General features: G+C 41.3%; 1 protein-coding gene across 4 annotated transcripts in view; it reads right to left on the reverse strand.

Moving 5' to 3' along the window:
- The window catches only part of dgkh (diacylglycerol kinase, eta), a 570,460-nt gene that overhangs the window by 315,936 nt on the left and 240,102 nt on the right, over nt 1–14,422 (reverse strand). For all 4 annotated transcript variants that reach the window (XM_060832853.1, XM_060832854.1, XM_060832851.1 and 1 more), the window contains one exon: nt 9,900–9,980. In XM_060832853.1, coding sequence (XP_060688836.1) covers nt 9,900–9,980 — 81 coding nt within the window. The remainder of the gene's footprint in view (nt 1–9,899; nt 9,981–14,422) is intronic.

Genomic DNA, 14,422 nt, shown 5'->3' on the forward strand with positions numbered 1-14,422 from the left:
CCTTACATTTTTTGAAAGTACAATTGAACAGGCCCAGTCAGTCCAACCTTTCGGCATCACCTTCACTCACACACACACGCAGAAATTCCAAGAATTAACTGAGTGAACCTTCTCTAAATGTCCTCCAGTGCATTTACATTACAGTTGGTTCTGCTCTAATGCATATTTCTTCAATGCGAATTGGCTATAACGCAATTGAAGAATTCAGATCATTTTTTGTAGAATGCTAACTTTCCTTACCTGAATTGGTTATAACACGATTCCTTTTAAATGGTGCTGCTATGACGCGATTTTCTCATAACACGGGATCGCACAGGTAAGAAACAATCGTGTTATATGAGAATAGACTGCCTTTCTTAATTAAGGAGACCAAAACTATACACTGTACTCCAGAGTTGGTCTCACTAATGTTCTATACAACAGTAACAAATCATACCTACTTCTAGGTTTTACTTCTAGAAAAATCATTCTGTTTGACTTCCCAAATTTTGCTGTATCTGAATATGACTTGTGTTCAAATCTATGCAGTCAAACCTGAATTTATAATATTGTGACTCAAGTGAAAGTCTTAGCCACTGTGCCTCAGCTGATGCTTCAACTAATGCAGACTTTGGGAACAATTCATTTGCCAGAATTCGTTTCAAAGCGCATTCAAATACTTGGCTGTAAAATAAACATGACCAGTCCTTGGTGAGCGGAGAGTTTGAATCAATCCTGCTAAATCTAATTAAGTGAGATTTTACATTTTCAGCTGTATGTTTTTATTAATTGACAGCCAGATGGTTATACAGATGGAAAGTAACAAAAGGTATTCTGCCCCCAGAAATTAGATTGCTCATGTCAACGGCACCATGAAACGTTAGCAAGGAACCAAATGCTTCCATTACATTTTCAGAGGTAAGCTTCATTTGAATCTTAGGCAAACATTCATTAAAACAAGGAGGTGTGGGCCAGGCATATCTCATCATTTACCAAGGATATGCAAATTTAATTTGGGATTAAGTTCATACCCTCCTCAATCCGTTAAACAACCTGCACTTGTATACCCCAAAGCCATCCACAGGGATTTCCACAGGAGTGTTATCAAACATAATTTGACACCAACCACACAAGGAGACATCAGGGTAGATGACAAAAGACAGATCAATGAGGTAGATTTTAGTTGGTGTCTTAAAAAAGAGAGGGAGGCTCAGGGAAGAGAGATATGATTCATAGACTCATACAGCACAGAAACAGACCCCTTGGCCCAACTTGTCCATGCTGACCAGGTGTCCTAAACTAAATGAGTCCAATTTGCCTGCATTTGATCTTTATCCCTCCAAACCTTTCCTATCAATGTACCTGTCAAATGTCTTTTAGATGTTCTAATTATATTCACCTCTACCACATCCTCTGGCAGCTTGTTCCATATACGGACCACTCTATATGTGAAAAAGTTGCCCCTCAGGTCCCTTTTAAATCTTTCCCCTCTCATCTTAAACTCACGCCCTCTAGTTTGAATTCCCCCATTCTGTGGAAAAGATTTTGACAATTCACCTTATCTATGCCCCTCATGATATTATGAAGAGGGCAGGAAAGCGGATTTTAAAAATGACAAAATATTGCATCTTGGCAGTTGAAGACAACGTTGCCAAAGATGAAGATATTAAAATCAGATCCCAAAAAGTCACAATTAAATGCGACTCAATACGACACCTGGTCCACCCCCCACATCAACGCGACAGTCAAGAAAGCACAATAACATCACTACTTCCTCAGGAGGCGAAGGAAATTTGGCAATGTTCACAAGTATTCTCACCAATTTTTATAGATTCACCATAAAAAGCATCCTATCTGAATGCATCACAGCATTGCTGGGCAACTGCTCTTCCCAAGACAGCAAAAAATTACAGTGAGTTGTGAATATAGCTCAGTCCATCACACAAACCAACCTTTTATCCCTTGGTTTACTTCCCACTGCAACAGGACAGCAACCAACATAATCAAAGATCCCTCCCACCCTGGTTATACTCTCTTCTACCCTCTTCCGTCAGGCAGAAGATATAAAAGTTTGAATATACGTAAGGATAGATTCAAGAACAGCTTCTTCTCCACTCTTATCAGTCTTTTGAATGGACCTCTCAAATGTTAATTCTGACCATTCTCTCTTTCTCTGCACATTTCCTGCAGCTGTAACACTATTCTACACTCAGTTCCACCACCCTGATACATTTTATATGGTACCATCTGTCTGTACAGTATGCACTACAACACTTTTCACTGTATCTCAATACATGCAACAATAAATCACTCAATCAAATGAAAGGAGTACTAAGATCTCAAACAGAGGTGTAGGTAGGGCTGCAGGAGAAAAGCAGGAGAAATGAAGGACACCTGAAAACAAAGCTGAGAATATTAAAATCAAGAGATGCTTAGCCAAAAACCAAATGTGATTTCACACAAGACATGGATAAAAATTTTCAACTAGTTACATCAAAATTATGCTTACACAAGCTGGGAACTGCAAGAATTCTAACAAAGCAATGTTCACTTCATGATAAAATCCCGCACAAATTAAAACATTGCACCATTAGTATAAATACTACGGCTAAAAGAACAGGCCTAATCTCTTCCTTTGTTGCAAAAAAGAATGAAGTGACAGCAAAAGAAAAAGTCATTTAAAAGCTACAAGAACAACAAATAAGAAGGTTTCTAAAGCTAATGTTTCAGCTAACTAATACTTAAAGCCTTCTGAAGGTAATTTTTTCTTTCAATCTATTATAACAAGCTGAAACAGGTCCAGGAGCCAATGGTCAAATCTCCTGTTCCTTGGATGGCTGCCTGACCTGCTGCGCTTTTCCAGCAACACATTTTCAGCTCTGATCTCCAGCATCTGCAGACCTCACTTTCTCCTCCAAATAGACATACCAATCAAAGCTCAATGGTTATGCAGTGATGAACTTTTTTTCACATACCATTTATCACTCGTAGCTCATTCCTCTTCAAACCCCTCTTCCCAATTGAACTATTTCTTTGCCTTATATCCTTTTTGGCTTGGAGGTGTTCCTAGTTAAAGGCAATTAAGGGCAAGGATTTTTTAAAGCATTACATCTTGCCTTGATCAGTCTGATCTTTGTAAAACATCATAAATCTCTAAATTAAAGCATAGTGCAGATGCTGGAGATTAGAAACAAAACAAAACAGAAATCCAGCAGGTCTGGCAGCACCTGTGACGGTAAAACAGCATTAACATTTTGACTCAAAACATTAATGCTGTTTTCTCTTCACACAGACTGCCAGACGTTGTGATTTTCTCCAGCAATCTTAAAACTCTATCCCTGGCGAGGATAGAGCTCGCAAAAGACATATTACCCCTCACTCTTTCCCCAAAACATCCTAGAAAATTAGAATCACTAACATGGAGTTTTATGCAGTATTTTTACTTTGCTGTGCAAAATAAGCTGATGGAACCACTATTAATGTTGAAAATATACCACGTTTATGAAACCATTCTTGAGCAAGCAAGATAAAATTCCCACATGAACTCTCAGTCCTCTGGGTGCATCAGGAATATCACTTATCAACTGTAATTGTTCATTCCAGAGAGGATAAACAAACATACTGACAATTATACTAGTTAAATGGCTTGTTATCTGCACGTCCAACATTAAAATATCATTATTGTAAGTGCATGATGATTGGCTACAATTGCCTCATTTCCATCTACTTGATTGCTTCTCCACAGACTGAATAAATTACTGATAAAATCACAACAGTGCACATTTTACAGCAATTACATCCAAAACATCAATTCAGCCAGTTTTATAAAAAGGAATGCAAACTGGACGTTCCCCTATTTTTCCAATTAACTTGTTCAGAGATGTTATTACACAGCCGACTTGAATCCAGGCCTCATGGTCCAGAGGTAGGGACCCTACCACTGTGCCACAAGCTGGCCCCTACAAAGTACATTTTAAGAAAATAAGCCAAAGTATTTACAGCTGAGAGGTTGTGTCCTTGACATCCAAGCTGTCATTGAAGAAATGTGGTAATGTGGGGTCTCAGCAAAACTGGAGTCAGTGAGAATCAAGGGGTAAATTCTCCACTGGTTGAAATCACACCTAGCACAAAGGAAAGTGGTTGCTGGAAGTGGATTATCTCAGCTTCAGGACAACGCTGCATTGTTCCTCAAGCCCAAACATCCATGACTGTTTTACCAATGAGGTCAGAAGTGGAGATGTTCCCTGAAGATTGCAGTGTTCACCATCATTTGCAACTCTTCAGATACGAAAGCCACTCATGTTCATATTCCCAAGATCTAGATGCCAACAAGGTCTCTTCATAGCAATTAGCATTCATGCCAAACTCGTCCAGCTATAGTCAAATACCAAGAATTTCTTTTTTTCTAAAAGTCAACTGCCTTCCTGGAATATTCATTTTCCACAGCGAAGTGAATGTTCAGCTGAATAAGGAAATATACTGTAAACAAAGCAAAATGTGGTAGGTTCTGGAAACCTGAAGCAAGAACAGAAAATACTGGAAAGCACTCAACACATCAGCAATACCTTGGAGAGAACAACTCCCTGTCCAGATGCTTCCTGACTTGCTCATACTTTTGAATGTTTCTTTGTCTTAGGGAAACATGCCTTATGTGCCTTTATTTGATTCATGGCCTTGAAATGATAAGACTTCTCTAATTCCATGCTGCACTGTGATATGTCTTTGGATTGTTAAATTTTTTTATTCATTCATGGGATGTAGGCATCCCTGTCCAGACCAACATTTTTTTGGCTCATTCCTAATTTTCCAGAGGGTACTTAAGAGAAACCACATTCCTAAGGGTCCAAAGTCACGTGCAGATGAGATGGCAGATTTCCTTCTTTGAAGGACAATAGTGAACCAGACTGTTTTTTTATATATCAAATGACAGGAACCTAATGATCGCCATTAGGTTAGCTTGTTAATTCCAGATTTTACTTCATCCAAAGTGCAGCATCTGCCATGGTGAAAACTCATGTCCCTAGAGCATTGGCTTGAGATTCTGATTACTGGCCCTACAACAAAATTACTACACCTTTTCACCGAATAAAGCAGCAGCGCTCTGAAAGCTTGTGATTTTAAATAAACCTTTTGGACTATAACCTGGTGCTGTGTCCACCCCAGTCAAACACCAGTATCTCCACATCATGGTTTATTTTTCTTGAAACAGCTTTTTAAATCATTTACAGGATGTGAGCAGGTTGGTTGTACAGTCAAAGCCCACCATTTCTCGCCTCCACTGGAACCAAACTTCAAAGGTTCCAGGCAGAGATTATTACGTTTGACCTTTTCATTCCACTACAAATTGAGGACCTTATGTGGTCAACTGAGGACCACCTAGAGCCACAACGTGCAGTCACTGAGTCTAACCCCAAAACTGCTAGACCTTTTGCCACGTGGCATTCCCAACAGCTGCTATTATGGACAGCTGGTCACCTCCTGAATCAGGTATGGTAAATACAAGGATGATCCCCTTGGTCAACGACAATCAGAGCCTGATTGTGGTGACTGGACACTGGGCAGGGGATGTGCTCTAGGACTCTCGCCTCTGGTTTTGGAGACCAAAACTGGACACAGTATTCTAGGTGTAGCCTCACCATGACCCTGTATAACTGCAACAACACATTCCTGCTCCTATACTCAAAACCTCTTGCAATGAAGGCCTACATACCATTTGCTTTCTTTACCGCCTGCTGCACCTGCTTGCCCAGAAGAATCGATGTTTCAGGCATAAGCCCTTCATCAGGAATGAGGCTTGGCCACTCAACAAACCTGGAGACAGTGAGATCTGCAGATGCTGGAGATCAGAGTTGAGAGTGTGTTGCTGGAAACGCACAGCAGGTCAGGCAGCATCCAAGGAGCAGGAAAATCGACGTTTCAGGCCGAAGCCCATCATTAGGGACTTAATTCCTGATTCCTGATAAAGTGCTCAGGCCCAAAATGTCGAATTTTCCTGCTCCTCAGATGCTGCCTGACCTACTGTGCTTTTCTATCAACATGCTCTCAACATGCACCCAACCTGTCAATATCATACTGAGGGTCCTGCATCCTCGTCACAGTTCATTCTCCCACCCAACTTGGTATCATTTGCAAACTGTGGGATGTTACATTTTGCACACTCATCCAAGTCATTAATAAATATAGCGAACAGTTAGGGCGCCTCACTATTTACTGCCTGTCAATTTGAAAAGGGCCTATTAATTCCTACTCTGTTTCCTCTCGACCAAACAGTTTTCTATCCATCTCAAAACATTTCTCCCAAACCCACACACTTTAATTTTACACAATAATCTCTTATCAGGAACTTTATCAAACGTTTTCTGAAAATCCAAATACACCACATCGACTGGCTCTCCTTTGTCAACTCTACTAGTTACACTTGCAGCACATGCAAACTGCCCTCTATTGATTGTTGAAAGAAATTGCTGATGTTCTATCTTAAATGTCCATAAAGCATGACATGGAAAGTTAAGAGGCTCTTCCTAACAGTTTAAACACCATTTTCACAGATTGTTTCAGAAGTATAATCAAGTTAATATGTCTTCCCTGCTCTCGCCCATATCAGTGCAATGTTTGCTTCCACTATTTATCCAATATTGTTTTGAAAATAACTAATGAGTGTGTTTTCATCACACTATGAGGTAGTGAATTCCCAATTTTAGCCCCACACAGATGTAACAACCTTGAACCTGGAAGCAGGTCCATAAAGATGATTTGTACTTCCTTTATAATGTCTGTGTACTCTGTAATTGATTTTGAGAGTGTTTGTAGAGGGCTTTTAACAGTTTGCTTCAATTATAAAAGGATCAATAGTAATTTTCTTGAATAGGAAGAAATATGGACCATGTGACCTGGTAACACTTGACTGAGGAAGGAAATGAAGACAAAGGTCTTGCAGTCAGACAGAAATGAAATCTGAAGACATGGAAGAGAGCCTAAAGCAAAGTAGTTTGACCCTCCAACAATGCAGAAATGCAGACAAGGATAGATGTGAAAAACAAATCACTCTCAGACAGAGATCAATGGTTCTGGTGGACAGAAATGGAGACAGAAAATCTGATTATAAAGATCTAAAACCTAGAAATTATATGGATAGGTTGGAAATGCTCATGACCTTAGTGTTTTTGTAGAAACATAGAAAATATGTGCAGTGGTGGACATTTCGGCCTATCAACTCTGCAGCACCATTCAATATGATCATGGCTGATCATGCAATTTCAACATCCCACTCCCATTTTCTCTCCATATTCCTTGATCCCTTTAGCCACAAGGGCCTGTCCAGCTCCCTCTTAAATATATCTCGCAAACAGGCCCCAACAGCTTTCTGTGGTAGAGAATTCCACAGGTTCACAACTCTGAGTGAAGAAATTATTCCTCATCTCACTCTTGAGCGGTTTACCCCTTATTCTTAGACTGCGACCCCTAGTTCTGGACTTCCCCAACATTCAGAACATTCTTCCCACAACTAGCCTGTCCAGTCCCATCAGGATTTTATATGTTTCTGTGAGATCCCCCTTCATTCTTCTAAACAGGTGACCATATCATGAATAGACTGGAATGTTGATTGAAAAGGAGTTCTGAAAATTCTACATTGTCAGCATCGTCATAATCCTAGAGACAGAGATTTGTGCTTCTCTGATGATGTTATACCTAAGGAGGTGCCAAGCTGTTATGGGCTAGGATTCTTAACCTATTGTGGATGATTAATCAACAGGATGTTGGGATTGGTTAACTACATAGTTTGTGTGAAGTGATGTGGGCACTTGTAGTTGTGCAAGATTTATCTTTTCCGTATTGAATATTTAAAAGTATATCTTTCTAGATGCATGTTAATTCAAGTTTAATCTTGACTGGTTCTGATTTATGCCAAAATAAAAGTTACAAAAGGTGAAATTTTCTTCATTTGTGGATCATTCAGCAAATTTGTTTATTTCGCTTTATGGTTCCATTATCAGGATTTGAACATGACAGAAGAAAGTTTTTTTTTCTCATGCTGCCTTTGGTATTCTTGCCAAACACATAAACCTATTTAAGGAAGGATGTTAACGCGTTAGAGATGAATCGGGGAGGCTTATGGAATTTATAACTGGAATGAGTGGACTATCCTTTAAGGAAAGATCAGGCATGCTGAGCCTGTTTCCAATGGAGTTCAGAAAAGTCAGGGGTGGCTTGTTTGAAATGTACAAGATCCTTAAAGGTGTAGACAAGATGGATGTGGAAAGAGTATTTGTGCTTCTGAGTCAGTCCAGAACTAAGAGAACTGTTTTAAAATGAAGAATCTCCCTTTTAGGACAAAGATGAAAATCATTTTCTTACAGAGAGTTATGCAACTTTGAAACTCACTGCCTCAGAAGGCGGTGAAAATGGAATCAAACATATTTAAGTCAGAAGTAGATAGATTCATGTTAAGCGAATCAAAGAGTTATCAGGATCTCGATGGGAATATGGAATTTGAAACAACAAAAGATCAACCCTGACCAGCCACTGAATGGCAGAACAGACTTAAAAGGGCTAAATGACACTACTGTTCCTAATTCATATGTTTGGAAATCTATGCACTCAGTTAGCAGCCCCCCAGAAACAACAGAAATAATTTTGATTTACTTATTCTATCTAAATCGTTCATGATTTTAAATGTCTTCGTCAAAATCTTCTTAGCCTTTTCTGCACGAGGACGACAACTCAAACCTCTCTCGTCTGTGCAGGCAATGGTCTCCCTCATCCCAGAAACTAGTCCGAGTAAACTGCTCCTGCACTTTCTCCCTTAAATGTGGTGTTGAGAATTAGAGACATTATTTAAGCCAGGGCCCAATTTGAGCTTAGCAGAACTTCTTGCCTTTTGTATTCTCTTGTCTATTTATAAAACACAGGATCCCAAGTGCCTCAATAACTGCAAAAGTTGTACTTCACCTGCAAAAACTTGCAGGTAAATGCCCCCAGATCTCAATATTCCTGCACCTCCCATAAGCCAATCTTCCTTTCCCATCTGATTAAATTCTAATTCACACTCCTCAGTCAGTCCTCTGGTTATTTATCCACCTTTATCCTTCTTTGTCATGTTGTTCGCTCAGGTCCCAGATGCTCCATTATGGTGCTCACTGTGCCCTTATCATTCAGGCTTCCAACATGTCACAGCACAGAATTTCTTCAGTGAGGGGGATAAAATTTAGCATATGGCTTGTGAGATCTCTATTCCATAAAGACATGAACTAACGTTTATGTTCAGAAATTTGTGCATTTAAATAAGTTGTGTGTGAACCTGAACAGTTAACCTCATCTCAGAAAACGATATTAGTGAGTTCATTCAAATCCACTTTAGTAAAATAATGGCAAATAAAATGGAGAACTCATGAACTTTGTCGGTGGCATTTTTCAGTTGAGGTCACAATGTTGGTCACCATACTTGGAAAAAGCCCTGTTATCTTCAAATTATTCCAAAAATATCTTTTGGAATCATGTGAACATACAGGCAAAGTAGCAGTTTATTAACCCATCCAAAGGGCTGCACCTCGGACAGTACTGCCGTGTCTCAAAACTGCATTGAAATATCGTACGAAATATCATGTGATATCATATCATATTGGGGTCTGACTCCACAATGTCAAGAGTTAAAACATTGAGTCAAGGTAAAAAAGTGAGGTTGGGAAGACAGCCAAAGTTGACTACTTCCAAATCACACCAGTCATTCTGAAAGTAGCATTCCAAGTCATTCTCTCAATTTGATAATAACGTTTTCAACAAGGTTCCACAAAGAGTGCAAACAATGAGCCAATATTAAGTGACAAGCAATCCATGACTTTGTGATAATAATGCCAGAGACAGTAATAACCAAGCCAACATCTTCCTACTTCAAGAAAGGAATGACAATAATCAAATCATACCGTGAAGCTGTTGTTCACGTTTTTTGTGCTGGACTCGGCAACGCTGGCATCAGACAGGTCAACTTCATCGAAAATGAGAGACTGTAAAGGTAAAGGAAAAACAAAATAATATGGATCAAAGTGGCAACTTAATCTACACAAATCATTCTTTTTTAGCTAACCAAATATCCAGACATGAAAGGACTACACCGCTTCCCCTCCAAACCAAACTGCTGCATAGACCACAGCCATTTTGAGCTGCCCACCATGTAATGCACACTCATGCTAAATCAAGATCAGATTGGTAATAACAAGCTTCAGGGACTCCAATGGATTACTAACTTGAGTTGGACATCTTCCTGGAAGATTTATCAAATGATCTCTATCCACATGTTGCTCACCTAACCTTTCTCTCCCATGTCCAATATTTTTGCAACTAACAAATGAAAATGTTTCAAAAAAAAAGTCCTTCTCCTACTTCTCACAGCATTGTGCAAGTCTTAACAACTCCTGAGCAAACCTGAAAGATTGGTAATGCTAACCTTAAATGAGTACGGTTTATATCTCGCACTTATGTGACTAAAATATAATCATGTTAAAACAATTACTTCCTTTACTTCAGTTGGGGTCACCTTATCATCCGCAAGGAGTAAGTCACAAATATGATAAATCCACCTGCCTGGATGAGCATAGCTGCAAATACATTCAAGAAGCTTGAAATACATTCAGAATAAAGCAATCCACTGGACAGTATCCAAACCATCACCTTCGACATTCACTCTTCCCCACCTCGGTGTATACCAGCTATAAAGATGCACTACAGAAATACACCCAAGGATCCACTATTGATTGCATCATCCTCACTTAGGGGAGGCAATGGTGTAGTGATATTATCCAGAGACCCAGCTAATGTTCTGGGTCACACAAACAAATCCTACAATGGTAGATAGTGGAATTTGAACTCGATAAAAATCTGGAATGAAGAGTCTAATGATGACCATAAAAACCTGGTCAGAAAAACCCATCTAGTTCTAATGTTCTTCAGAGAAGGAAATCTGCCGTCCCCACCTCTACATGTGACTCCAGACTCTCAGCAATGCAGTTGTTTCTTAACTGCCCTTTGGGCAAATAAGGATGGCCAATGAATGATAGCCTGAGCAGCAAATCCCACATCCTGTGAGGGGATAAAACAGAAGCCATGACCTTCACAACCCACAGGACAAGGGCGGGAATCAGGGTAAGGTTTCTTCCAAGTCACTCACATCCTGACTTACATTACCTTCACTGTCACAGGGTCAAAATCCTTGAACTCTCTTCCCACCTCACCAAGTGTGGCCCTCTGCCGCAAGGACTGCAGTGGGTCAAGAAGGCACTCATCAAGACCTTTAAACACCAATTAGTATTGGATAATAAATGCGAACCTAGCCAGAGACACTTACATCCCATGAAAGAATATAAAAGTTTTTTATTATTATTCTTTCATGAGATGTTGCCGTCTCTGGCTGGGCCAGTATTTACTGTTCATCTCTAGATTGATTCCAAACTCCCATCCCTTCTACAGATTACCTCACTGTTACCTCAATCCCAATATATAAATGACACTGACGATAAAATCAGTGCATTAGCCAGGCCTATTTTTTGTCAGAGGTTGTGGGGAGTAGGAGTTGATAACAGGTGTGATGTATGGCAGAACAAAGCTTTGTTCACATCTTGTGTTTGGCATCAAAGACTCCCAGGTCAAACATGACGCAGGCAAAGTTTAGAACTCCCTTTAAACTGTGCCAACACTAACCCTGAATGCAGACTTCAGAAGAGGAACAATTCCATTACCTAAAATAAAAGCACAGTGCTAGACACCAGAAATGAAAAGAAAGGAAAAATGTGAGAAACAGAGTTAACATTTCAACTCAAATACACCTCTTCTTCAAAACAGAGGCCAGATATACAGAACATTTCACAGAATTGCATAAGTATTATGGCACAGGAGGAGGCCATGTGGTCCAGCATGCCTGCATTGTCTCATAAAATGAGTATCATTGCTCAACTAAAATTCAGATAACTCTGCTCACTTTAGTTGGAACTTAGATTCCCAACATAAGGTATAAGGATCCTATCTAATCAATATTGCTTCAGACTTAAACCCTAAGGTAGGAGCACCAAATATCGATGCGAACTTAATCATCATGTTGCTTAAATTATTATGGCCAAAAGAACCCAAATTCAATATATTGCAATATGTTGGCATATTTTCTGTTCTCTTGCATGGTGGATTAGTAGTTAGCACTGCTGCCTCACAACCCCAGGGTCCTGGCTTCGATTCCACCTTTGGAGACCTGTCTGTGTGCAGTTAGCACATTCTCCCTGTGACTGCATGGGCTTCCTCTGGATGGCTCCGGTTTCCTCACACAGTCAGAGACAGACAGAGACACAATCTCCCTTGCAGAAGGAGGTCTCTATCCTTCTCTTGCTCACTCTTTGTTCTGGTGTAGGTTATGTGGGTTGGCAATGCAAAATTACCCATAGTGGCCAGGGATATGTCGGTGAGGTGGATAAGCCATGGGAAATGCAGGGTCACAGGGATAGGGTATGCTGCTCTGTCTGGGTGAGATGCTCTTTGGGAGTTAATGTGGACTCAATAAGCTGAATGGCCTCCAACCACACTGTAGGATTTTGTGATTCGAAAACAGCACTCGAAGGATTTAGAAATAACCCTTTTAAAAGCCAACAATAAAGATGGAAGCCTTGATCAAATCTGTTTGAGAACTCATGACAAGTGACACAAAGCTATAATAAAATAGATTAGAGTGGTGCTGGAAAAGCACAGCAGGTCAGGCAGCATCCGAGCAGCAGGAAAATCGATGTTTCTGGCAAAAGCCCTTCATCAGGAATGAGCTCCCGCCCACCCTGCAAGGACCCCTATGCCCACCTCCAACATCCCCCCATCCACCTAAACAGCCCTTGCCGGTCTATTACCCACTCTCGACCTCCTTATTTCCAACTGCTGCCGAGACATTGACCGCCTCAACCCGTCCATCCCCCTGCCCCACTCCGACCTTTCACCCTCATAGCACGCAGACCTCTGCTCCAACCACAACCTCACCATCAAACCAGCGGACAAAGGGGGTGCAGTGGTAGTTTGGCACAGTGACCTCTACACCGCTGAAGTCAGGCGCCAACTTGAAGACACCTCCTCCTGCCCCCTTGACCTGACCTCATCCCTCATCACAAAACTATCATCTCCCAGATCATACAAAACCTCATCACGTCAGGGGACCTCCCACCCACGGCTTCCAACTTCATTGGTCGAGTTTGGGGGCAACACGGTGGCTCAGTGGTTCGCACTGTTGCCTCACAGCACCAGGGATCCGGGTTCAATTCCCACCTCGGGCAACTGTATGTGTGGAGTTTGCATGCTCTCCCTGTGTCTGTGCGATTTTCCTCCGGGTGTTCCGGTTTCCTCCCACAATCCAAAGATATGCAGGTGAATTGGCCTTGCTAAATTGCCCGTAGCGTTAGGTGCATTAGTCAAGGGTAAATGTAGCGGAATGGGTCTGGGTGGGTTGCTCTTCGGAGGGTCGGTGTGGACTTGTTGGGCTGAAGGGCCTATTTCCACACTCTAGGAAATCTAATCTATCTAACACCACACAGCCCAATTCTACCTCCTACCTACCCAAGATCCACAAGCCAGACTACCCAGGCCGACCCATCGGCTCAACCTGCACCTGCCCCACCGAATTCATCTCCACCTACCTTGATACTGTCCAATCCCCCCAGTCGAGGAACTCCCCACATACTTTTGGGACACCGCCCATGCCCTCCATCTCCTCCAAGATTTCCATTTCCCGAGCCCCCAATGCCTCATCTTCACCATGGACATCCAATCCCTCTACATCTCCATCTGCCACGACCAGGACCTCCAAGCCCTCTATTTCTTCCTCTCCCGACGTCCCCACCAGTACCCTTCCACTGACACTCTTATTCGTTTGGCTGAACTGGTCCTTACCCTCAACAATTTCTCCTTAGAATCCTCCCACTTCCTCCAGACGAAATGGGTAGCCATGGGCACCCACATGGGCCCCAGCTATGCCCGTCTCTTTGTCAGCTACGTAGAACAGTCCATCTTCTGGAGTTAAACCGGCACCACTCCCTACCTTTTCTTCCACTACATTGATGACTGCATCGGTGCCACCTTGTGCTTCAATAAAGGAAGTTGAACAGTTCATCAACTCAACCAACACATTCCACCCCGACCTTAAATAAAAGCTCATAGCTGGTAAAGGGCTTTTGCCTGAAACATCAATTTTCCTGCTCCTCAGATGCTGCCTGACCTGCTGTACTTTTCCATCACTACTCGAATCTTAACTTAACCTTCAGCATCTGCAGTCCTCACTTTCGCCTATAACAAAATAGAGCTCTATCCAAAACTATGCCCACTTTAGAAGGATTAAAAAGCTAAACAGGTCAACTCTTTGCTCCTTAGTAAATTAGTGAGGTACTAAAAAATCTCAATTTTCACCCAAAAATCCCTGGGGTTGTGAGGCAGC

Source organism: Hemiscyllium ocellatum, chromosome 12 (genome assembly GCF_020745735.1).
Source record: "Hemiscyllium ocellatum isolate sHemOce1 chromosome 12, sHemOce1.pat.X.cur, whole genome shotgun sequence".
NCBI lineage: Eukaryota > Metazoa > Chordata > Chondrichthyes > Orectolobiformes > Hemiscylliidae > Hemiscyllium > Hemiscyllium ocellatum.